This window comes from Podarcis tiliguerta (genome assembly GCF_965153285.1).
Source record: "Podarcis tiliguerta genome assembly, chromosome: 16".
Classification (NCBI taxonomy): Eukaryota; Metazoa; Chordata; class Lepidosauria; order Squamata; family Lacertidae; genus Podarcis; species Podarcis tiliguerta.
In genome coordinates this window covers 21,729,302-21,755,005 of record NC_139549.1, presented here as the reverse complement: position 1 = coordinate 21,755,005, position 25,704 = coordinate 21,729,302, and the positions used below count along the sequence as shown (strand labels likewise).

Genomic DNA, 25,704 nt, shown 5'->3' with positions numbered 1-25,704 from the left:
GTAGCTTAGGGCTTCATCAAACCTAAATCCGGCCCTGGTTAGAGCACCTGCTTTGCACGCAGAGGGCTCCGGGTTCAATCTCCAGGAAGCTCTAGGGAAAACGCCCGGGTGTGGAACCCTGACTAACTGCTGCCGGTCCGTGCGGGCAATACCAAGCTGACTCAGAACGAAGGCGGCTTCCTGCGCGGGCTTGACGCCCAGGTTCAGCGGCCACAACCTTAAGCTCACCAAGTGCCGAAGTTTCTACTCAACTCACCTTGGGACGGGAGGCAGGCAGGCGGCCGGGCGAAGGGACGCTCGCTCCGATCCTTCGCCATCGCGGGCCTGGGGCTCCCCCCTGGGGCCGTCGAGGGGACAGCGCGCCGGTCGCGGCGAGGGGCCGTCTCTCCTCGGCGCTCCTCCTCCTCCGGCTGCATCAGCGGTTCACGTGGGACTTGGACGCGCCTCCGTCCTGGGCCGGTGGGGATGTCCCTCGATCCGACCATGGCGCGACTTGCGCTCTTGCTGACCCTGATCCTACCCGGTATCGCGCAGCAGGCCGCCCGGCCGCCTCCCTTCTTCCCCGCCGCCGGCTCGGAACCGACCCGCAGCTGCTCCGTGGTGCTGGATCCCGTCTCCGGACAGCTGGAGACCGTGACTGGCTGGGTCCCCGCGGCCGTTGCATGGGCTAACCTGACCGAGGGCATCCGGGAGACCGGGTAGGTAGGCGGGCGGGCAGGCAGACGGGTGTCCGCCCACTGCAGCGGGCCAAGTCGGTCTCTGGGGCAAGGCTGCGGTCGTAGCCGGGTTTCCTTTTTTGTTGGGACCACGCCCTGTTGGGCGTAGGTGGGCTTACTTGCGAGTAAACAGGCTGCTAGCACTGCCTTGCAAGGCGAGCGTGTTGTGATGTGCAAACTCAGAAGAAGGCAGTAGGGTTTGCTTCCGAGTAAACGCGCGTTGCAAGCGTCCGATTCTCGTGCACGTTTCTACCGGGTGCAAGCTCAAATGAACACCGGGTGTTTTTGTTTTGTTGGAGGGGGTTACTTCCGAGTAAACGCGCAAAGGGGCCGCGTTGCAAAAGCGCGCAGACCCGGAGCAGGTGCAAAATGAAGGCAGTGGGGTTTAAGTTCGTGCGTGCCACACCGCGCTGCAAAAAGTGGTGCCCTCGGGGGCAGGAATCCAGGGCCGCGTTTGGTAAAAGGAGCAGGAAGGCGCCACTAACGCGAACGGGTCGGATTGCGACATTTCAAAGTAAACAGTCACAAGACTCAGAAGGGACTTAACATGAAGTCCAGAGTCTTAAGTAAGTTATGTGCAGCATTTATTCAAAAGCACGACGCAGCAGGGAGGAGTGCGGTCTGCTGACCCCAATAGGACTACTGAGAAACTCTTATTGGGTATGCTGGCACACATTGATTACCACGAATTCGACACAACATACTGTTCCTATAAACACCCACACCAATTCAATACAGGGCTAGTTGTGTTACAATGGGATTAAGGATCTTCTATTCAACATACTCTTCAGTCTCCTATAATATATAACAATGGACTGATTTTTCCTTTACAGTGTTCATTTTTTAAAATAACCTGTTATCAACACAACTGACTCCATTAGCTAGATCCACATTTCATTTTTCTTAATTCATCTCACCCTTCTTCAGTTGATCCTATTTCCCCTTAAAAAAGACCAAACCGTTTAATATGTAGTTGGAAGTGTTCTACCAGATCCCTGGCTATTTTTAAAATCGGTTGTTTGCTAAAGTCTCAGAGTTGTTAGGACACACACACACACACCATCTCCCTCCCTTCCCCTCGCAGAACTACCAATTCCCAGAGTTCCCTGGGAAGATGGATTGAGTGCCAAACCATCTGGTTAAATTTCAGTACAGTGGACGTTCAGGTTTCGAACGTGATCTGTGCGGGAGGCACGTTCGCAACCTGCCCCGTCTGCGCACGTGCGGGTTGTGATTCTGTGCTTATGCGCAAAGCGCGATTTAGCACTTCTGCGCATGCGCTACCGCCGAAACCCGGAAGTACCCGTTCCGGAACTTCCGGGTTTTGGTGCGTCTGTAACCCAAAAAACGCAACCTGAAGCGTCTGTAACCCGTGTGCTGGAGGCCAAAGCGGGCACAGCACGCTCACACACCCCTCTCTATTCAGGCAAGCAAGAGGCATGATCAGATTTCAAGGACACATGCCAGGCGGGCAAAACTAAACACTCCAGGAGGTTGTGAAGCAAATTTGGGGAGCGATGAGGCAGCCTGAGGAGAGAAGGTGTGTTTGTGAAGAAGGTATGACCTGGGGACAGTCCGAAGGGCCAGTTAGAGATTCCTGGAGGGCAGGATTTGGCTCCCCCAGGCCTGAAGTTCTTTCACACTAAAGTTCACGTGGTGGGTCTTGAGTTTGCATTTGACTTTTCTACACTCAGCAAGCTTGACAGCTGATGACCCCGGGTCATGGAGTTGGTGGGAAGCCTTCATACTGAGGACTAGAACAGGCTTCCTCAACCTCGGCCCTCCAGATGTTTTTGGCCTACAACTCCCATGATCCCTAGCTAGCAGGACCAGTGGTCAGGCATGATGGGAATTGTAGTCTGAAAACATCTGGAGGGCTGAGGTTGAGGAAGCCTGGACTAGAAGCTGATTTGAAGTGTGACAGGGGAGCTCATTTAAGAACTCAAGCAGAAGGGTGCTGTAGTGGAAGGAGGGGAAACTTGACAGATGGATTCCTTCGCTGGTCTTCTCAATACTTTTTATTCTCTCTATTTCTGTCTCACTTATAGATGGGCCTCCCTGGAACTAACCACCAATGAGAAGTATAATGACAGCCTCCAGGCCTATGCGGCAGGGCTGGCGGAAGCAGCTGTGTCTCAGCAGGTAAGTGTTGGCGCACGGCCTCCACCCTCCACGTTTTCCAGCTTTATCAAAGACCCTTATCCCATCACTTCAGCTCTCTCAGGACAAAACCATTTGAGGCAAGCATTAACCTAGAAATTCACCTTCCATGATGGCACTTATGGAGGGTGAATACAGATGCGGTGGTCTCTGAACATGGGCAGAGTGCCGGACCCGGAAGCCATTGTTACATGTTACCTGGAGCAGCAAGGAGCTACCCCCTGCCTGTTCTGAATGAACTTGAAAGTTTCAGGAAGGGCTTCCAAACTCCCACCGAATATGGAAGGTTTTACTCGGGAGGATATCGAAATTAACATACCTAACTTAAGTTATAGGTCCCAATCCTGGCCATGAGGGTGAATTAAACATAGGAAGCTTACTCTAAGTCAAAGCACTCGTCTATCCAGTTCAGTATTGTCTGCACTGATTGGCAGCAGCTCTCCGGGGTTTCAGACAATTCCTGTGCTACCTGGGGATGCCATTGGGATTGAACCGGGGACCTTCTGCATGCAAAACAGATGCCCTACTGCTGAGCTACAGCCACCTTTCGCTCTGGATCTAGCTCAGCCGCCTTAAATGTTTGTGCCTTTGCAGCTCATCTACATGCACTGGATGAACACGATGGTGGGCTACTGTGGGCCATTCAAGTACCAGACCAACTACTGCCAGAAGCTGAAGAAATACATCGAAGCCAACCTTGCCTGGATGATGCAGCTGATGGAGGCAGCGGACGATTCTGAATACTGGTACCAGGTGCGGCATTCTGTTCTGAGGCTGGGGTGCCACCTCCATTGAACCTTTAAATCGGTATCATTCCACTTTATAAACAGGCATGGCTTCCCCCAAAGCATCCTGGGAACTGTAGTTTGTTATAGAGTGCTGAGAGTTGTTAGGAGATCCACACACACCGTTCCCCTCACTGGGCTACAATTCCTATCATTCCCTGGTTCAACCACAATAAAGGGAAACGAAAACATGCCAGCAAAAGCGTGTCTGTTTGTGATACCATTTTGCAGAAGCAGGCACTGTGTGATGAAAACCACGAATCAGAAGGAGGAGAGGGGGTTGAGTGGTGGTTTCAAGGCTCACTTTGTGGGTGGAACTGTGCAGTGAACTTTTAAACAACAAGCCGGATTTAGAAACACAACTTACCGTAACTTTTACGAGGATATAATAGAAAGAGATGTGGTGCTGTGTTTTTACAAGCATTGTGCGTGACTACTGTATATCGTAAGCACAAATGCCTCTTAACAAACAGTAACTTACTAGGTTGCCAAATGCGCAAGTTGGCCCTAGTGCTTCTGCTTATTAGGGTTGCCAACCCACTAAAACTAGGTTTAAAGAAACAAGGTGGCATCTTAATTGTGACATTGGGAAGGCTCTAGTGGAGCTCATATGTCATGCATACCACACAAATAACCCCAGAAATCAGAATGATTGTGCTCTCTGCAACTCTGAGCAAAAGTCTGCAAGCTGGCAGGTTCATTGCCTTCCATATGGCAGCGTAATTGCTGTTAGCTCTCCCCCCCCCCCCCATCCGAGGACCAAACTACGTCTCGGATTGTTTCTTGGCTGCTTTTAAGGTTTGACTCTGTGAGTGATTCCTGTGTGTTCTCCATCAAAATGCCCAGGTACGCCTCGCCCTGCTGCAGCTGAAGGGCCTTGAGGATGGCTATAACGGCCGGGTGGCCTTCCCGATCGGCAAGTTCTCCATCGCACCCTTTGGCTTTCTGTAAGTCTGTGGTTCTTTTGCACATGTGCGACAATGCAGGAGGGGGGACATTTCATGGGTGCCTGGATTCTGCACAGGACTGACAGTGACACATGATGTTTAAGCCTGGGGTCATCAACCTATTTGGGCCCATATTTAAACTGTCCTGGGCACCGTGGACATATCACTAGTGTGCACACATACGCTCACGACAACTGCACGCAACACACCCGCAACACAGACACAAGTACACACATAAAGCCCCACAGCCATCGGCTACACTCCATTTTGAGAAAAAAAGTTTTCGCTTTTTAAAAAACAACAACCAGAGTGGTTATCCCTGAAGCCTGGAGAGCGAGAGGGGTCTGTGCGCACCGGCCCCTCTCGCTCTCCAGGCTTCAGCGAAAGCAATGCGAAGTCTCCGGAGTGCGGAGGGAGTGCTCCCTCTGCGCTTTGGAGGCTTTGCGTTGCTATCGCTGAAGCAAAGGAGCCCTCATTCAGTCCATAGGACGCACACACATTTCCCCTTAATTTTTGGAGGGGGGAAAGTGCGTCCTATAGAGCGAAAAATATGGTACCCTGCTGGATGAGAACAAAGGCCCATCTATTCCAGAATCCAGGTCTTTTCAGCCCCTTTTCCCAAGATCCTCTGCAGCACATGGGAGTTTTGTGCCTTGGCTAATGTGCTGTTGTTCCCTCCCAATACTTAAAAGAATCTAAGAAAACCTCTGCTGCATCAGGTCAGAAGGACCATATGCTCCAGCACCCTGTTTTTTACGGAGGCCCCAATGGGAAAGCCCAAAAGCAGGACATGAACACACCAACAACTCCTTGCTTGTGGTTCCCAGCAACCAGCATTCAGGGACATTTACTGCCTCTGGCTGTAGAGGTAGAAAAGTATTGGCTCCCTGGTGTGAGCCAGATGAGTTTTGTGATCTGCAGTCTCTTGGGCTGAGGGTTGTGTGTTGGGCTCATAGCTTATCTCTCCTAAGATAAGCAGGCAAGCTTGCTGCAGACGCCACAGAGCCCCAGGGGAACTCCTCTAATTTCCCCCACAAATGCAAAGGTTTCCAGGAATTTCGAGTCTGCATCAACAGCCGGGTCAGAGTGGGGTTGGGCAGCTGTCTAGCAAAAGCTTTTTGAACTCCCGGGAGGCAGAGTGAGGTGGAGGTCAGGTAAAGCTCCCAGGAGACAAGCAAAGTTGAGCAACGAATTCCCCTTTCTAAGATCCCTGCCTAAGCTTTAAAATACCGTATTTTTTGCTCTATAAGACGCACCAGACCACAAGACGCACCTAGTTTTTGGAGGAGGAAAACAAGAAAAAAAATATTCTGAATCTCAGAAGCCAGAACAGCAAGAGGGATCGCTGCACAGTGAAAGTAGCAATCCCTCTTGCTGTTCTGGCTTCTGTGATAGCTGTGCAGCCTGCATTCGCTCGATAAGACACACACACATTCCCCCTTTCTTTTTAGGAGGAAAAAAGCGAGTCTTATAGAGCAAAAAATACGGTACACGGTTTGGGTGTGGGATGCCCCGCCTTAATAATAATCCCTCCTAGAAGAGGCAGTGGTGGCAACCAACTTAGATGGCTTTAAAAGAGGATTTAACCTGCCCTCAGGTCTTATGGTAAAGGCAGGTAAGAAATCGAATATATAATCAACATCATACTTTGGAACTCCTTGCGTATTGACATAAGGCAGGCACGTTCATTTTCGGGACCTGTTTAATTCATCCTGTGCAGACGTGTGGTACGTTGACATGTGATTTAGTCTGGTTTTTAGCTTGTCGTTGATTTTAATTATCTTGAATTCTTAAAAAAAAATATTTTTAAAATTCTTTTTGCAAAACACATTGAGGTTATTAATTTTTTTTTACCATCAAACAGCATGTAAATTTTGTGAAATAAATAACAACTAAAATCATCGTCATGTGAATCGCCTCTGCTAGTTTGTTCCAGTTGGGGGGCGATTTGGAAGACCTGGAATCGGCCTTCAACAAATCTGGAAGCCACCGGGTCCTTGGCTCCGGGTCCTGCTCGGCATTCATCAAGCTGTTGCCTGGCAACCAGGACCTCCTTGTCTCCCACGACACCTGGAATACGTACCAGTCCATGCTACGCATCCTCAAGAAGTATACTTTGCCATTCCGGACTTCAGCCCGCAGTGAGTAGCAGGAAAAGGATGTGGGGTGGAGCAAGGGAGCTTTGACCTCCAGATGTTGTTGGACTACAGTGCTCATAAGCCCCAGTCAGCATGGCCAGTGTTCAGAGATGATCCAGCAGGCTTTTCAAAGGTCTTTTCTTTTTTTCTTTATTTTGGCAAAGTAATAATCATAAATAAATAAGAATAAAAATGGGCACCCCGCCACCGAGACCGTTCCATTGTAACTATCCAACCTCCTAAAATTTCAACACCTCTTGCAATGGTTTGACCCTTTTCCGTTTTAACAGTACAAATTCTACAAACTCCTTCCATATCTCCTCAAAATCATTTCTCCTGCATATTCCCCGTCTTACCTTAATGGCACATGTTAATTTATCATTTAATAGCTATTTCCCACACCTCTTTATACCATTCTTCCATTTTATATTCTGCTTGCCCCTTCCACTTCCTAGCTATAATAATTCGTGCAGCTGTCAATAAATTTGTAAGCAAGTCCTTCATTGCCTGCGAACCTTCCACCCCATTGTAAATTGATAATAATGCTACCTCTGGACTTTCGGTCCAGCTTTAACCCAGTGATTTCTGTTATCTCCTTTAACACCCTTTGCCAGAAAAATTGTACATATTTACACCCCTACCACATGTGAACATCATTCCCGGTTTCCTGGCATCCCCTCCAACATAACACCAAATTTTCCTTGTTTATTTGATTTAATCCGACTGGTGTTAAATACTGTTACAAGAAAAAACCGCTCCTTTTCCCTTATGGGGTATCCATGAGCCGATATAGAGCCCTTAAGTAGATTCCCTATGAGTAGGAGAAAATAACGGAGGCCAACCAGAGAATATTGAGAAGCAAAGCAGCTAATAAGCCTGATCTTTATTAAACTATTGTAACAGGGTCCCCGCTCACCACACACAGGGAGAGAGGAGAGGAACCCCGAACAATGATGTGCAAGCCCTTATATAGACTTGAAATTGCCCACCCTGTAGCTCTAGACCAGCCCCCAAAACATCATATATACATCACAGAAGGAGGTCTCCAACAAAAATCCTATTTGACAGGATACCTAATAATGGCCACTAATTGCTCCACCTGGGTAGCCTGGCCGTTCTTTTGTGATGGTAAATACTCAGTTCCTGAATCCAGGTCACAGGCTCATCCTGTTCATACACAAATACACCCTTAAGACAGGATTTGTGAGCAAAGAGACAATGGGGAGGTTTTCCCCGTACTGCAGAGGAATATCTGAGGTCACTGGAGAAGTCAAAATGGCTTCAGAATTTCTCTCCTGTACTATTTCAGACACGTGGTTTATATACTTAGGTATGTGTTTGTCATGTACATTTATGAACATTTATTTTATATTTGGGACCTTAGAATTCTTATAACAATACCACCTCCAAACTAATTTATAATGATTTTCTTTTATTCTTATAAGAATCAAAGGTCATTACTGGAGTGGGGAGGGGGCGGTGTCTGTTGCCATGGAAGCGCTGACGACTGCTTGCAATTGGGCTCCCCAGGTGACAGCTTGATCCCCGGGTACGTCCAGTCTTTCTCCTCCTACCCAGGCGTCATCTTCTCTGGCGATGACTTCTACATCTTGAGTAGTGGCTTGGTGAGTGACCCCTGTCTCTTCCACTGCTGTCCTAGATAAAGAGTTGTTTGACCTACAGCCAGCATACAGAACCTTCCTCTGCTGCAGATGTCATCCGAGATGGGTTCAAACTCAAACCTTAAGATCTTGGCTAAATATAGCTAGTAGCATGCAGAATAGTAGGTCCTGCACTCCGACCTGGTGGAATGCTCTGTCCCATGAGACTAGGGCCCTTCAGGATTTAACCACCTTCTGTCGGGCCTGTAAGACAGAACTATTTCGCCTGGCCTTTAATTTGAATTCAGCCTGATCTTTTATTTCCCTTCTCTTCCCTCCCCCTCCCCTTTTATGAAGATTACCCGCTCTGAGACTCCACAGCTAATTCTCCCCTGGCCTCCTTGCTGGCCCAAGTAGGACTAATTCAGCCAGCTAGCCCTGGTGATTATCTAATGGATTTCCCCTAAACTGATTTCTGAACTTTGAATTTTATTGTTATTCATGTTTTTATACTGTATTTTATGCTGCTTTTACAATTAAGTGTTTTAAATTTGTTGTTAGCTGCCCTGAGCCCAGTTTTTGAACCGGGAAGGGCGGGGTACAAATAAATTTTATTATTATTATTATTATTATTAGGTCCTGCACTCAGGCCAAACACGATTCAGTCGGAATATAAAATATCTATTGATTCAGGCCTTTCATCTATCTAGTTCAGTATTATCTACACAGCCTGACAGCAGCTTTCAGAATTTCAGACAGGGAGTCTTTTCCAGCCCAATGCTAGAGATTGAACCAGGGACATAATCCCCACTTCCAGATCCCAGGTCGAGAATCATATTGGTGCTATGGGACAGTCATAGAATTGCAGAGTTGGAAGGGACCCTGAAGATCATTTCGTCCGACCCCTTGTAATGCAGGAATATGCAGCTGCCCCATACGGGGATCAAACCTGCAACCTGGCATTATCAGCACCATGCTTTAACCAACTGAGCTATCATTGGCCCTATTGAAGGACACAGAGGCTGCCTTGATGGCCTTTGAACATTTCTCCTGTTTGGGAAAACATCAAGCAAATGGCTTTATTTCTGTGCTTTTGGAAATCACTGAAGTCCTTCAGATAATCTCATAGGAACACAGGAAAGTGTATTGTATGGGGTCTGACCCATCGGTCCATTTGGCTCAGTATTGTCAACGCATTGACTGGCAGTGGCTCTCCAGGGTTTCGGACAGGGTCTTATCTTGGCCTTATTTGGAGATGCCATAGGGCAGCCTTTCTCAGTCTTGAGTCCCAAGTTGTTATTGGCCTACAACTCCCATAATTCCCAGCTCGCAGGACCTGTGGTCAGGGATGATGGGAGCTGTAGTCCAACAACATCTGGGGAGGCTGAGAGGTTGAGAAAGGCTGGTGTAAGGGTTGAACCTGGCACCTTCTACATGCAAATCAGGTGTCCTCCCATTGAATTTTGCATCTGGGAACCCCCCATCAGACATCTTGAGGTTCCCAGATGCAAGGCTTGCTCAGGGCCTTTTCCCTCTGCAGGTATCTCTGGAAACCACAATTGGGAACAGCAACAGCAGCCTGTGGACGTTCATCCAGCCCGAGGAGAGCGTCTTAGAGTGGCTGCGCAACATCGTGGCCAACCGGCTGGCAACAAGTGGAATGGAGTGGGCGGCCATTTTCCAGAAGTTCAACAGCGGCACGTGAGTGGAGGAGCCGTAGCTCCGTAGGTAGAGCACAGGTCCTGCATGCAGAAGGTCCCGGGTTCAATCCCCAATGGCGTCTCCAGTTTTACGGGATCAGGTAGAAGCTGGCGTTGTTAAAGTTGCAAAACAACGAAGCATGGGACGGAGCAATGGAGATATTTCTCAAACAACAGTGGGATATCAGCTCCGCCCAAGGCGTGATGGAGAACAGCAACAACTGGGGGGGAAATAGACATAACATTTTACAAGGACAGGAAGAAACACCACAGGCAGAATAATTGCCACACACAGGAAGAACAAGGATATAGTCTAAATCATTTAATGTGTCAACACAAATAGAAGTTATTAATATTGCAGTCGTTGCATAAGGGATTATTATTTTGACCGGATTGTAATTGAAATTAGTAACATTTTGGAACGCAAAAATAAGGAAAATAATCAAACCATCGATTCTAGCATGCGGGCGGGGACGGACCTAAATTATATAACTTGGTATTTGAATGATGGGTATTAGTAATTGTATTATAATTTGGAATTGTTGTAATGAGGCAATTGGATGGTAAATGAAAATGAATAAAAAATATTATAAGAAAAACAGAGAAGAAGCTGGTGGGAGTAGCTTCTTGCTGCCTGAGATCCAGTTAGACCACGGGAAATGAAGTAAGATGGACAAATCTTGCTCACGCGTGTTTCATCTTTAAAATCTTTACATCAATTCTGCAAGGTAGACTAGGGCTGTTATCCCTGTTTGCAGATAGAAGGTGTGGATTAGGCTGAGAAGGAGCAGTTTGATTCAGGCAACTTTCTAGGCAACTTTCACACCACTCTTAATTCAAAAAGCACTGTGCATGCTAGGCACTCACCTGTTCTGCTTCTTTGCACAGGTACAATAACCAATGGATGATCGTGGATTACAAATCTTTCGTCCCAGGGAAGGCCAGCCTCCAGAAGGGCGTCCTCACGGTGCTGGAGCAGATCCCGTAAGTGCTCCAAACTGTACCTCGTTGGACAAGCAGGGATGCCCAGCTTCGCCCTCATCTCTACCTGCTTCATAGCAGCCAGGTTCACATGTAACACTGAGCCCAGCATCCTGGCTTACTTAGCTAGGATTAGTGCAAGTAGCTGTGAACCATGAAACTATAATATTATTATTATTAGTCTTGCTTTGGTTTTATAGCCCACACTTCGTCACAAAGCAGAGGAGAAAAACCATAGCTCAGTGGCAGAGTCTCTGCTTTGAATGCAGAAGGTTTCAATTCCCAGGACCTCCAGACCTGCTGCCTGAAACCTTGCCTTTCAATAGACAATACTGAGCTAGATGAATCAGTGGTCTGACTTAGTATAGCTCAGTGGGTAAACAACTGCTTTGCCCCCTAGTTGAATTCCAGGTATGGCTAGGGGGAAAAACCCTGGCTGAAGCCCTGGAGAGCTGTTGCCAGTCAGGGCAGACAGTAAAGGTAAAGGACCCCTGGACGGTTAAGTCCAGTCAAAGGCGACTATGGGGTTGAGGCGCTCAACTTGCTGGAGGGAGCCGGCGTTTGTCCACAGACAGCTTTCTGGGTCATGTGGCCAGCATGACTAAACCGCTTCTGCCACAACGGGACACCTTGATGGAAACCAGAGCACATGGAAATGCTGTTTACCTTCCCGCCGGAGCAGTACCTATTTATCTACTTGCACTGGCATGCTTTCGAACTGCTAGGTTGGCAGGAGCTGGGACAGAGAGACGGGAGCTCACCCTGTTGCAGGGATTCGAACCGCCGACCTTCTGATCAGCAGGCCCAAGAGGCTCAGTGGTTTAGACCACCCACGTCCCTTAGGGCAGACAATACTGAACTAGATAGGGCAGTCGTTTGATTCACTAGTATTAGACAGTTTACTATTTAATTCAGCTATTTAATTCGGCAGTAGCTCAACGGTTCCAGCACTTGCTTTGCACTCAGACAGCCTTAGGTGAATCCCCCTGCCTGAAATCCTGGAGGGCAGCTGCCTGTCATTGCAGGCAATACTGGACTGGATGGACCAGTGATTTGATTTGGTATAAGGCAGCTTCCCACGGCATCTGGGAGGAGATGAGAGCTTTGCAGGATATTCCCAGCACTGAGACTTGAGTGCCTGACTTTCCCCCTGACCTCTAAATAACAATATTTCGGTCTCTCCAGGGGGATGGTGGTTTTTGACGACAAGACCGAACTGCTCTACCAAGAAGGCTACTGGGCGAGCTACAATGTGCCGTAAGGATTTCATTTCATTTTCATTTCACTTTTAATTAGTATGCTGCCTTTCTCTGTTGCTACACATGACACGGTTTATAGCAGCAAAATATACAACAAAGAATGCACACCTTGTCATAATCCGATCCAGTACAAAAAGTCATAATGAAACATAACTTTAAAATGGATTGACTTATATCAAATGAAGTAATATTCAATAATCTGTTAGAATGTAATAGCACACAATAAAATTAACTCTCAAAATATCAGCAGATCATAATTAAATAGAAATGAACTCTTAGCAATAAATAATTGCTAAACTACGATTGATAAAAACAACTGCACGTCACAGTGCATAAAAGACCACCATACATACATACAAAACCATGTTTCTCTTTGCCTCTCGCTATCCTGGCTCCTTCCACTTTCTGATCTCTGTCTTCCTGCCTTGGGAGGCAAAAGGCATCTGTGTCGAAAATGACAAATGCCTTTAAAACAAGACTAAAACCCTAATAAGCAGGCACTCATGGAAAAGACACATCCAGCAAGCTGAGAAAGCCTGTTGGAAAAAAACGTCTTCAGTTGTTTCAAGACAGTGCAGTTAGTAGGTGCCTGGCTTATTCCACAAGGCAGGGGCAGCCACGCTAAAAGCCCTACTCCTCTGATTTGTTTATTTATATTTTTGTTGTTATTATTATTAATTTATTAAATACCCGTAGATCTCAGGGCGGTTCACAACAAAAATCACAGTATAAAAAACACAGAATACATAATAAAAACAAAACAACCCAATAAATCCCCCCTTCCACAACACATTTTAAAAGGGAATTGGATGTCAATCAGCCAAAGGCCTGGTGAAAAAGGAAGTTTTTGCCTAAGGATGTATAATGAAGGGGCCAGGCGAACTTACTCGGGGAGAGCATTCCACAGATGGGGAGCCACTGCAGAAAAGGCCCCTTCTCGTGTTGCCACCCTTCTTGAGGAGGAGGCACACAAAGGAGGGCCTCAGAAGATGATCTCAGGGTCCACGTAGGTTCATATGGAAAGAGGCAGTCCTTGAGGTATTGAGGTCCTGAGCCGTTTTAAGTTACTGCAGAGTGGACTTCTGAGATCTTTTGAAATTGCAACAGAGACTCTCCCACAGACCACAGCAATCTACTGGGTGTGTAAGGGATAAAGCAGTCTCTCAGGTAACCTGGTCCTAAGCTGTATGGGGGCTCTTACATTCGTGCCAGCCCCTTTAACTTGACTCGGTATCTGATTGACAGCCAGTACAAATCCCACGTGCAAGGGGTTACCATATTTTTTGCTCTATGACTCACTTTTTCCCTCCTAAAAAGTAAGGGGAAATGTGTGTGCGTCTTATGGAACGAATGCAGGCTGCACAGCTATCCCAGAAGCCAGAACAGTAAGAGGGATTGCTGCTTTCACTGCGCAGTGATCCCTCTAGCTGTTCTGGCTTCTGAGATTCAGAATATTTTTTTCCTTGTTTTCCTCCTCCAAAAACTAGGTGCGTCTTGTGGTCTGGTGCGTCTTATAGAGCGAAAAATACGGTATATGCTGGCTGAAAGCTTTGCCTTACAATTTGTCCTGCCGCTGAGAAACCTTCCTTCAGGAGCTAAGTGACAACCTCTGGATTGAGCCATGATCTAGTCCCAGACCAGCCAATGTGTTATAGTGCCAAACTAGGACTTGGAGAAACCTGAATTCAGGTTCCCACTCGGCCGTGAAGCTCACTGGGTGACCTGGGGCCAGTTGCTTTCTCTCTTAGCCTAACCTACCTCACAGGGTTGTTGTGAGGATTAAATGGGGAGGAGAACTACGTGTGCCACCTTGAACTCCCTGGAGGAAAGTCAGGCTGTAAATGCAACAAATAAAGAATAGACTCCCCTCTAGCCCCCCAACATTGCTCAATGGCTTTTCCCCCACACCCAGGTATTTTAAAGAAATCTTCAACACCAGCGGCATTCCTCAGCTGGTTCAGAAATATGGCGACTGGTTCACCTATGAGAAGAACCCCCGAGCCCAGATTTTCCGGCGCAACCAGACGCTGGTCCGGGACATGGGCTCGATGATCCAGCTCATGAGGTAAGACGCCAGCCGTGCTGCCCCCTGCAGGCTGGGAGTTGCATGAACAAATAACGGCTGTCTCCTTGCTGTTAAAATGGGGTGGGGTTGCAAGCTGGACAGCACGTTTTTTGGAGCAAGGCATGAATTGGAGAAAACGTTGACTTAGAAATTGGATTGGGTGTTCACCGACTCGTGTGAAACACTGTCCTGTGTTGGGATGGAGAAGATCTTTTCACTGTAAAGTGAATCCATTTAATTTGTCAGTCCCAGGCTTATTTGCAGATAACGTCACAACCATTGGTTGGATTGCCCAAATCCTATTATTATTATTATTATTATTATTATTATTATTATTATATCATTATTGCCATTGTTACTGTTATTGCTGTTGTTATTATTGCTGTCGCTGTTACACTTAAATTTATTAATCGCCTTCTATACCACCATCTCAACACAATTTTCATATAAAGTAATTGAAAACAAAAACACATGAAAATAACAGATACATTTAAAACAAGACTAAAACCATAACAAGTGAACCTTCATGGTAAAGGCCCATTTATCCAGCTGGAAAAGCCTGTCGGAAGAAGAAGAAGAAACCAACTATTTCCCGAAAGTGCAGATTGTGGGGTAGTATTATGACAGGAATACTATTCCACAGAACAGGGGCAGCCACACTAAAAGCCCCGCCCCAGGTTACTGCAGTTCAGTTTCAGGTTGTTGTTTTTTTAAGTGCCTTTATCAGGAAAAAGCAGACAAACATGTATATTTTAGAAGAGGCGAAAGGCATTGAAAACATGCAGGAATGTGTATTTAAAATGCATTCAAAATGAATGCTTTAGAAGCCACAGGAAACTGCCTTATACAGTTGTACCTCGGGTTAAGTACTTAATTCGTTCCGGAGGTCCTTACTTAACCTGAAACTGTTCTTAACCTGAAGCACCACTTTAGCTAATGGGGCCTCCTGCTGCTGCTGCGCTGTCGGAGCACGATTTCTGTTCTCATCCTGAAGCAAAGTTCTTAATCCGAGGTACCACTGTATGAGTCAGACCATTGCTCTATCTAGCTCAGTATTCACTGCACTGACCAGCAGGGTTTTGGACAAAGGACATTCCCAGCTATAGCCAGCAATACCAGGGATTGAACTCAGGACCTTTTGCATGCAAAGCAGGTGTTCTGTCACTGAGCTACAGCCCTTTGCCTTTGGGGCAAAGTTCATATAGTCAAATTCAAATTTCGCATGCATTTTTCTGTCTTTTTAAATTGGGGAAAATGGGAGCGGAGGGGCTGTGATGGAGTGCGTGTGAAACTGACACAGAATGGAAATTGACCAATCCACCAACCCCTACTTCCTTTGGCTCAGATGCCAAAAAGATAATGCTCTTCCAATATTATACTAGTCCATATACGGATTCACGCCGGGTCTCTCCGCTGTAGCAGCTCCTTAGTTTGCTCTTCCCAGTCCACACAAGTTTCTCCCCCCCCCCCCAAAGATGGGGGTTTTCACCCAGAAGCTCAACCAGAGGCAGAGCAAGAATGTGGAAGAGCGAAGCTCCAGGAAATGTTCAGAGCAGGAGCAGTCCTATCATTTTTTTGCTGGAATGCCAGGATAATTGACGACGACTCCTTGCTCTGTCAACTGAAGGAGATGATGAGAACAAGCAATACAATCAAGCAGAGGCTGGGTACTTCTTTCCTTTTCTTGCACAGTGTTCCCGCTTCATTCTAGTGGTATATAGATGGTCACCCTTCTTTACAAGATGGCTTGCGTTTCCAATTAAAAGCAAAAGGTTGCGTTTCAGTGGGCCGAAAACCTTTTGTGTTTTGCACTGTGTTTTGCAAGTTAACTATCTTCCAAAACCATCCATTAGGCTGACCCTAATGAATTTGGTATAATTCCACCTGCTCCATCTCCTTTGGAGCTCTATGGGTGTATATGGACCAACATAGTGGCCAACGTTTTGGGTGAGTAGCTAAGAGGACCATCACAGTGAGCCCTTGCATTTCTGCATCTCCCACTATGCCATCGCTTGAAGCCCTGACTGCCCTGTCCCCATTCACATGCTCCCTGTGCTCTCCGTGCAGGTACAACAACTTCCCAAAAGACCCACTGTCCCGGTGCCAAGGCTGTGATCCACCACAGAATGGCGAAAACGCAATTGCCGCCCGCTCAGATCTGAACCCTGCTAATGGCACCTACCCCTTTGGGGCCCTGCGTCAGAGGCCACATGGAGGCACTGATATGAAGGTATGGGGTTATGAATATCATAATATTAAAAGAGCCTGTTGGATCAGGCCTTTGGAGGTCTTTAAGCAGAGGCTTGACAACCATATGTCAGGAGTGCTCTGATGGTGTTTCCTGCTTGGCAGGTGGTTGGACACGATGGCCCTTGTGGTCTCTTCCAACTCTATGATTCTATGATGGTCCCATCTAGTCAAACATCCTCTTCTCACAGTTGACATAGAAATTTTTTATTTTAATCATGTTCCAATATTAATTACACTTAACCTTGATGATGGTGATATTGATTGAATTATTGTCAAACAATAATTAATAATAATAATAAAGTACTGTGTTATTTATACCCCACCCATCTGGCTGGGTTTCCCCAGCCACTCTGGGCGGCCCACAACAGAATATTAAAAATACGATAAAACATCAAACATTAAAAACCTTCCCTAAACAGGGCTGCCTTCAGATGTTTTCTAAAAGTCAGATAGTTGTTTATTTCCTTGACATCCACAGGGCGGGCGCCACTGCCGAGAAGGCCCTCTGCCTGGTTCCCTGTAACCTCACTTCTCACAGTGAGGGAACCGCCAGAAGGCCCTCAGAGCTGGACTTCAGTGTCCAGGCAAAACGATGGGGGTGGAGATGCTCCTTCAGGTATACTGGGCCGAGGCCATTTAGGGCTTTAAAGGTCAGGACCAACACTTTGAATTGTGCTCAGAAACGTACTGGGAGCCAGTGTAGGTCTTTCAGGACCGGTTTTATATGGTCTTGGCGGCCACTCCCAGTCACCAGTCTAGCTGCTGCATTCTGGGTTAGTTGCAGTTTCTGGGTCACCTTCAAAGGCAGCCCCACGTAGAGCGCATTGCAGTAGTCCAAGCAGGAGATAACCCGAGCATGCACCACTCTGGTGAGACAGTCCGCAGGCAGGTAGGGTCACAGCCTGCATAGCAGCTGGTAATTTAACCTTGATGATGATGATGATATTGATTGATTGATTGATAAACAAACAAACAATATTTTTATTATTTATACCCTGGGCATGTATCCTGGGCGGCTTCCAACACATATAAAAACATAATTACACATATAAAAATATAATTACACATATAAAAACATGGCTACCTTTGAAGGTGACCCGGAAACTACAACTAATCCAGAATGCAGCAGCCAGACTGGTGACTGGGAGCAGCCGCCGAGACCATATAATACCGGTCTTGAAAGACCTACATTGGCTCCCAGTACGTTTCCAAGCACAATTCAAAGTGTTGGTGCTGACCTTTAAAGCCCTAAACGGCCTCGGTCCAGTATACCTGAAGGAGCGTCTCCACCCCCCATCGCTCTACCCGGACACTGAGGTCCAGCACCGAGGGCCTTCTGGCGGTTCCCTCACTGCGAGAAGCCAACTTACAGGGAACCAGGCAGAGGGCCTTCTCAGTAGTGGCGCCCTCCCTGTGGAACGCTCTCCCACCAGATGTCAAAGAGAACAACAACTACCAGACTTTTAGAAGACATCTGAAGGCAGCCCTGTTTAGGGGAGCTTTTAATGTTTGATGTATCACAGTATTTTAATATTCTTTTGGAAGCCTCCCAGAGTGGCTGGGGAAACCCAGCCAGATGGGCGGGGTATAAATAAATTATTATTATTATTATTATTATTATTATTATTATTATTATTATTATTATAAAACATCAAACATTAAAAACTTCCCAGTACAGGGCTGCCTTCACATGTTTTCTAAATGTCAGATAGCTGTTTATTTCCTTGACATCTGATGGGAGGGCATTCCACAGGGCGGGCGCCACTACGGAGAAGGCCCTCTGCTGGTTCCCTATAACTTCACTTTGCAAAATGTGGGAACCGCCAGAAGGGCCCTCGGATAAAATATATTGGGCTTGATTTTGTGTGCCTGCGTTTTTATGACTCCTACGCTGCATTCCTCCCCTATCTGACCCTGAAACTGGCAAAACTGTTCTTTCAGGATGTTTTGCTATGTCTGTGTTTTGAGTTAACACCAGGGTGAAGCCGAGCATCTCCCTGAGATGTTCCAGGGACACAGATGGGAAAAGAATGTCAACAGTCCCCACTGAAGGCTCAGTTGCTAAGACAACTGAGGTTAAAGTGTGATAGTTAGGGCCAAATGGTTTGGGGGCCCCCCCAGGTAATTGCAGGGGAGCCAGTTTTAAGCAGCTATTCTTTGATAGGTATTTCCATTGCAAATGTAACAGCACGGAAAAAATAATGTCTGCTCATGTTCACAATAAGAATAAACCATGAATCCTGATTTTCTGTCATTTTCTGTCTGTTAGTCCTCACCACACAAGGCTATAATTGTAGAAACACATGTAAAATATAATTTACTAGCAGTCTAATGCCCAGGGTTGCTTCAGAATTCCAAGGAAAAAAAACAACAAAAAACCCAGGGTAGTTTTCACATATGCAGTTGAAATCAGGGGAGTTTTGAAAGGTTCGGGCCACCATCTTGATTCAAAATGGCATCCAATTATACCCAGTCATAAACGAAGAGCTGCTCCTTGATTTCAGGAGCCATCATGTACACTTTGGTTCAGTAGAGTTCTGAAAGGTTCAGGTCCGCCATTTTGATTCAAGATGGCGTCGGATTGTATCACAACGTAGACAGAATCCTTCTCCTTCATCTGAGCAACCATCCTGTCAGATTTGGTTTTCAAGTGGTCAGAAGCAGCAATTTTGGAAAACGCCAGCACAGGTCATAGCGTCTGTGACTCTACCTCACCTTCTTCCTTTTGCCAGGTCACTTCCTTTGAGATGGCCAAGAACTACAGTTTCATTGCCACCAGCGGGCCAACCTGGGACAACCTACCTCCTTTCCAATGGACCACCTCTCCCTATCGCAATCTGATACATATGGGCCATCCTGACCTCTGGAAATTCTCGCCCATCCAGGTCCGCTGGGGCTGATGCCTCACGGGCTCTGTGTGTGTGTGTCTCAAACTTTTCCCATCATGCTCGACAAGACCCCAGCTGGTGCTGTGGGGCTTTGTGGGTGAGCGTGCCGCTTTGTTTTCTCGAAAGGGCAAAGGTGCTTGATAATGATGGATACAATCGGGGTTATTCGATTCCACGGAGGCACCGGGAGGGAGGGAGCGCTGGATTCGGCTGCCTGCAAATCCCAACTTTGTTAGTTTGCTTGTTTGCTTTTCAAAGTTTCTAGTCCTTATGGACGCAACAATAAGCCTTGAAAGAGTCCAGCCAAACACCTGCTTCCAGCACATTAAGCCAGATGGTGGCTGAATTAAGATTGCTGGTGCTCAGGAGTAAAGTGAATTATTGGGGTTGGGGGGAGAAGCGGGAGGGGTGTGTGAAATCCACAAGCCTCACCTGCTGAACTGTACTCCCCCCCCCCCCCCCAGTTTTGGCCAAATCACACTTCCCCCTAGAACAGCCTAAAAACAAGAGTTAAGGGGGTTTCGCAATAAGTAAAAGGGGGGCATTCTTCCATCTCCTACCCCTCCATTAATTACGCCATGCATAATTCCTTGCTATTTCTATAAGAACTTTCAAAAATTACTCAAAATTGCAGCATCAGCTGCGCGGATTAAGGTGAAACGGCTTGTATCATAACCAGCGCTGGTTGCAAGGTTCTGTTCTCCGTGCTACAGAATATTTAGCTCGTTTTAGCACAAGATACACCGCAGCCCAGGACCTGAGTATGTGGGTAAGATAATAGGGAGGGAGTGTCCCCATTTTCTCTCCCCTTGCCTAGGCGAGAGAGTGAGATTTGTTCTGCCTTACCCAAGCTGCTTCTTCCTGCTTTCTGAGCTAAAAACTCCAACCCATCTCCCTGCAAGGTTCAAGACTTCAAACCTCTCTCCTGCCTTCTCAAACCTCTTGAGCTCCTACAGAGCTGCTCTCGCTGGTTGCAGCTGCTGATGTTGTTATGCTCAGATGTGAGTCTTGAGCTCAAAGAGCTTTGTAGAGGGAAGATGCGCAGCCCTGACTCTTGGAGATTTTCCTCCCTTTGCGGGTCATATACCAAAGGTCTGGGTGCCTGAGATTTGCACACTTAACTCCAACTGGCATGGCTTTCCCAGACAACGCCGAAATCTCCCATGCAGAGATGGACATAGCAGCAAAGGGTTGTAGCTTAGTGGTAAAGCAGATGCTTGGCATGTAGAAGGGCCCAGCTTCAATCCCCAATGGTCTCTCCAGGTAGGGCTGGCAGAAAACAGGCTGAAGCCCTGGAGAGCTGCTGCCAATCAGTGCAGACAATACTGGGCTACATGGAGCAATGGTGTGACTCAGTGTAATGCCATTTCCTGTGTTCCTACAACAGGAAGGGGACATGGATGAAGCATGTGCAGATGTGCAGAAGGCCTCAGGTTCACTTCCTGGCATCTCCCAAGTAGGACTAGGAAAAGCCTCCATCTAAACACATGAATAGTTGCTTCCAGTCAGCATAGACAGTACTGAGATAGATGGACCAATGGTGTGATTCAGAACAAAGCCATTTATCCTGTGATCCCTGGCACACGCAGAAGAGGCTCGGATTCCCAGGATGGTTCTGGGAAGACCTGGGCAAAATCGAAGCCATTTCCTATTTATATAGCCCGTTACCTATTTATATGGATGCTTTTCCCAGGCTAAGTATCTCTCTCCCATGGTGAGCAAAACGACTTCCCAATTTTCATATTGGCATTTCTCTCTGATTGTTGTGTGTACACACATATGGTTGAAAGTCAGGGTGGAGAACCTCAAGCCACCACGGGGGCCCTGAATGTAGCCCCTGGACCTCTCCTTATGTCCCCTAAGCCACGGGTGTCAAACACAAGGCCCGCGGGCCAAATCCGGCCCGCCAGACCTCGTCATGTGGCCCGTGTAGCCGCCGCCGGCCGCCAGCCTTCACCTTTTATTTTCACTTCTTTTTTTTTTACACAAGAAAGCCGCCTCTTCAGCACATGCGCGGCCTGAAAAGCAGGCAGGCGGGTGGGCGGAGCCTCTGGAGACGAAGCAACGCCCCCACTCCCGCTTTCCCTCAGCGGGGAAAGAAATGACGAGCCCAGCTTTTTATCTGCTCCAGTAAGGCCCGCAAGCGGAGCTCATGCGCGCGGCGCCCCTGCGACCCCTGCCGCACGTAGGCCGCGTCACGAGCCTCTCGCTGGCCACGAAGTTCTCCGTATTCATGGCGGAGGAAAGTGAGGGAATGATTTTTATTGATTTAGAGACGGGCAGCTACCCCTCTGCCCCCCTTGGCTACACCCATGATGCTAAGGTTTTCCATTCCCTCCCCCCATTTTAATTATTAGTTTTGTGCATCCCCTTCCTGTTTTGCTATATTTTTAACGACTGGACATTAAAATTGTTTTAAAGTTGCCCTAACCTTGTTTTCTTGCATGGGATCAAAGTTTTGTTTTTAGAATTTGAAGATCTGTGGCCATTATAATAATTTGACAATATATCATGTAGAATTAATGTGCTCAGAATTTAGTGATGTAAATATATTTGTTTTCAAACAGGAAATATTTTTGCTTCATGATGCTGTTTATTATTATCAATAATTGAATGCAGTGACAATAATTTATGATAATAAAGAGTGGACACATAGTCCTACAGATACAACCGGCCCTTTGAGGGTGATCAAACTGCTGATGCGGCCCCCGATGAATTTGAGTTTGACACCCCTGCCCTAAGCTGTCCCCAGGACACACCCCTCCCCAGCCCTCCTTTTGTGTTTTTGCCTGGCCAGAATGTGCCCTTAGTGTCTGATAATACCCCTTTTTTGTTTGCCTGGATACAGAGGGGTATATCTGAGAGCATGTAGAAACCAGCCCACTGTCCAGGGGCAAAATCTACACTCTGTGCCCTGCCCACTCTTGTCTCTGGCCCCATCCAACACTAGCATCTGGCCCGCGGAAGATTGCCCAGGAGGGAATACAGCCCTTTGTATAGAAAGAGCTGCTCGCTTCTTGCTGTAGATCTTGGCTGCATAGGCCGTTGTAATGATGAGATCGTGCCCTTCTTCGGATTGCTATTTCTCTCCTGCGTTTACGTGCATGTGTGAAAGCCAGGTAGTTGGCTGCCTGCCTTAAAAGCAACCCCTTGGCATGACAGGAAGCGTTTGCTAACCGTTTGTTTTGCTACTGTTGCCTTGACTCTGCTTCCTCTATCAAATCCTTGGACTTCGTTGCAGAGCAGGGATCCTCCAAGATCTTGTTGATTTGCAGCTCCCTATCAACCCTGCCCATTGTCCATGTTGGCTGGTGCTCCCAGCGACTTCCAGAGAGGCACATGTGTCTCAACCTTGTTACAGAATTGAAGCAAATTCTGCTGAGCATGCGCAAAGTGCCTTTCCTATCATCATCGAGTAGCCACAAATTCCCCCCGCAACCCAAATATCTGTAGGCGATTAACAGGCATTCTGATAGATAATCTGCCTCTTGGCTGTTTCCAACTGGCTGCATTCACACTGCAGGTTTGGTTCTGTTTTCCAGACACTTCCCTGTTAATTTCTGCATTATATTTGAGCTTTCAGAACTGTAGTGAAATATAGCACAAGTTTGGAGCTCGTTTTCATGTTAATCTGCAGGTGGATTTCTTTTTCTCCCCTGGAAGAAAACGTGTGCTATATATACTAGGAAGTGGCTTCTAGGTCATGTGAAAGCTCAAGGTATAACATGGAAATTGTCAGTTATGGGAATGTTGGGGAAATGGTATAAACCACTCCGGAAGTGCTTTTTATGTCATGTGGAAGCTGAACAGTAATGCAGGAATTAACATTTAGGGAAATGTCAGAAAAATAGAATCCCCCGTTGTGTGAATGCAGTGTATGGGAACAGAGACCTCTCTATGTATAAAGTACAGAGCTGGTATTTTCTATGCACGGGCATCGGTGGGGGGGGGGGGGGCAGGCTTTTCAGCGCACAGTGCAACATGAGGATGAGCAGAAGAAAGTGGATCTGGAACTACTGAGGGATTTCCACCTCTCCAGTTGCTTAACCATAGCAACAACCAAACAACTCCTTCCTCCCCTTAAATATATTGCTCAGTTGAGGAAAGCTTGGAGCAACCAGGAGTTTTTGTGTGGAAGGACTGTAAGCGCAGTTCTGTGTGGATGCTCTCAAAAAACTTCCAGGGCTCAAATTTATTTTTTCCCCAGTCTCTGTCTTTTGCACTAGTCTCCAGTTGGTGGTTTAGAAAGGGGGTGTCTATTTAAACAAAGCTTGCCCACCCCCTCCTTGAGCCAATGTGGGCTTTACATTCTAATTAAAAGCATGAAAAACGCAAAGGAAAACACAAAGCAGCAATTTGCCTTCAATGCTTAGGAGTTGCAAGGGACATCTTTCCTCCTTTTCCCCTTATACTTGAGCCAAAAAGGATATGAATCCGTCTGTTGGTAGCATAAACTCTGTCCCTGTGGATCAGGGTATATGAGTGTATTGGTCAGCTATATGAAGGGAATTCGGTCTTGCCTTGTATGATCAAAAGTTATTGTTATGATTTATTTTTGGTTTTAATAAATATCAACACTAACCTGACATCCCATGTTCTGCTTCAAGGTCTTTGATATTTTCCCAGAGGAAACAAGGCGGGAATTGTTTGAAATCACCAGTTAGGTGTATACAGTCACATCCCCTGTATCACACACACTTCTCTCTCCCACACACCCTTGCTTCCCTCTTTTGCTCACACATTTTACCTGTTTCCATCACTCACACACCTTCAGGCCAGTGTCATCTCAGGTTATGCTGGCGGAAACAGGTTCACCAATCTAGAGGAAGTTGGCTGTGCAATTTTAAGATTCTCGGGATCAGAGCTTTTTGTTTCCATGAGCTGGGATCTCGTAGTATTGTTTCATTGTCCCATCAATACGATTCTGACTGTCAGGGACTGAACAGAGGAGGAATGGTGGAGACCCCCTCCCTAGCCTGACCCTTCCAGAGAAGAAGACGATGACAGTTCAGAATCACAACAGGGGTTTGAGGGAGATCACGGCTCAGAGGCAGATGAGAGGAAAAGCTGGGAAATAATAGGAGATGAAGAAGAAGAAGCACCAGCTGACGGACTCAGTGTCTTTAGAAAACATTCCAGACCTCACCTCTCCCTGAACCCGGCGGACATTAAAAGTAGGAGAGCAGACGGCTCAGAGGCAGAGGGCACTTTTCAGCAAGCATAGTGATGACACATGAAGAGGAGAGAGGGAGGGGGTGGAGACTCACCCAGGGCAACACCATTATTTCAAGACGCTGCATTCCCAAGCCCCTCTGAATATTGAATAAAAAGCAGTTGGTATAAACTTTTCCTTGTCCATTCATGACAAACCAGCCGTGGGGGTTGGTTCCTCGGCTGCCTGACACTGACTGGGGAACTGACTTCAGTCCTGATTTCCTAGGAGAATGTTTAGAAGTTGGAAAGGCTGAAGTGGTGCTGCGAAGAATTCCAGGTCAGCAAGAGCCAGGCACACCCTCCCAATCTCTGGATTATTGCTGTCCAAACTTTTTTCAAAGAGAGCCAGATTTGCTGAAGTGAAGGGCCATGAGAGCCGACCAAAGGGCCAACCAAAGTTGTTAACCTTTTTTTTTTAGGATTGAAGTTGTTGATTTTTAAAAAAGGATTTCCCCCAGGAAATGAACTGCCGCAGGGGCCAGTTTAAACTGACCAGTGGGCCAGATTAGGCCCCCGAAACGCACTTTGGACATGCCTGCTTTATGGAGATAATCTGTTTTTGGGGGTAAGGGAGTGGGGTGATATTTGTCAGGACTATGGTAGGGGACAAGAGGGCTAACCCCTTTCTACTGAAATTTATCCCCCTCTTTGAAGCAGCTGTTTACCATTTTAAAAACCACCCACATAAGTTTATTATTACTAAAAAAATATTAAAAAATTATATGCCACCTTACTGTATAAGTTCTCCAGGGTGGTTTACTGGTTAAAACTACATCAGCTGTTATAGAACAGCACTCCCAGAGAATAACAGTTCAAATAATAAATCCTGTAAGATATAAATCGTTGAAAGAAAAAGAAGTACAAGATCCCCACAGCTGAACATCGTTGGCTATCTAGAAGTCACCTGAATTGGCTTTCTAGAATGACTGTAGAGCAAGCTGAAAGGCAAGCCAGAAGTTAGGGTTGAAAGGTACAGGAGGGCAAGATAGGAGGAAGCCAG

The 25,704-nt window shown here is 46.9% G+C and overlaps 1 protein-coding gene across 1 annotated transcript; it reads left to right on the top strand.

The window, feature by feature from the left end:
• The first annotated feature begins 430 nt into the window (after positions 1-430).
• On the top strand, positions 431-24,083 carry PLBD2 (phospholipase B domain containing 2). Its single transcript, XM_083417470.1, has 14 exons — positions 431-698; positions 2,765-2,858; positions 3,471-3,629; positions 4,508-4,608; positions 6,535-6,749; positions 8,277-8,371; positions 9,888-10,048; positions 10,936-11,031; positions 12,214-12,285; positions 14,200-14,352; positions 16,420-16,582; positions 19,335-20,278; positions 20,447-21,359; positions 22,233-24,083. Exons 1-12 carry the CDS (start codon positions 466-468, stop codon positions 19,500-19,502), a joined length of 1,710 nt encoding a protein of 569 aa, XP_083273596.1. The 5' UTR covers positions 431-465; the 3' UTR covers positions 19,503-20,278; positions 20,447-21,359; positions 22,233-24,083.
• Positions 24,084-25,704: the final 1,621 nt, after the last annotated feature.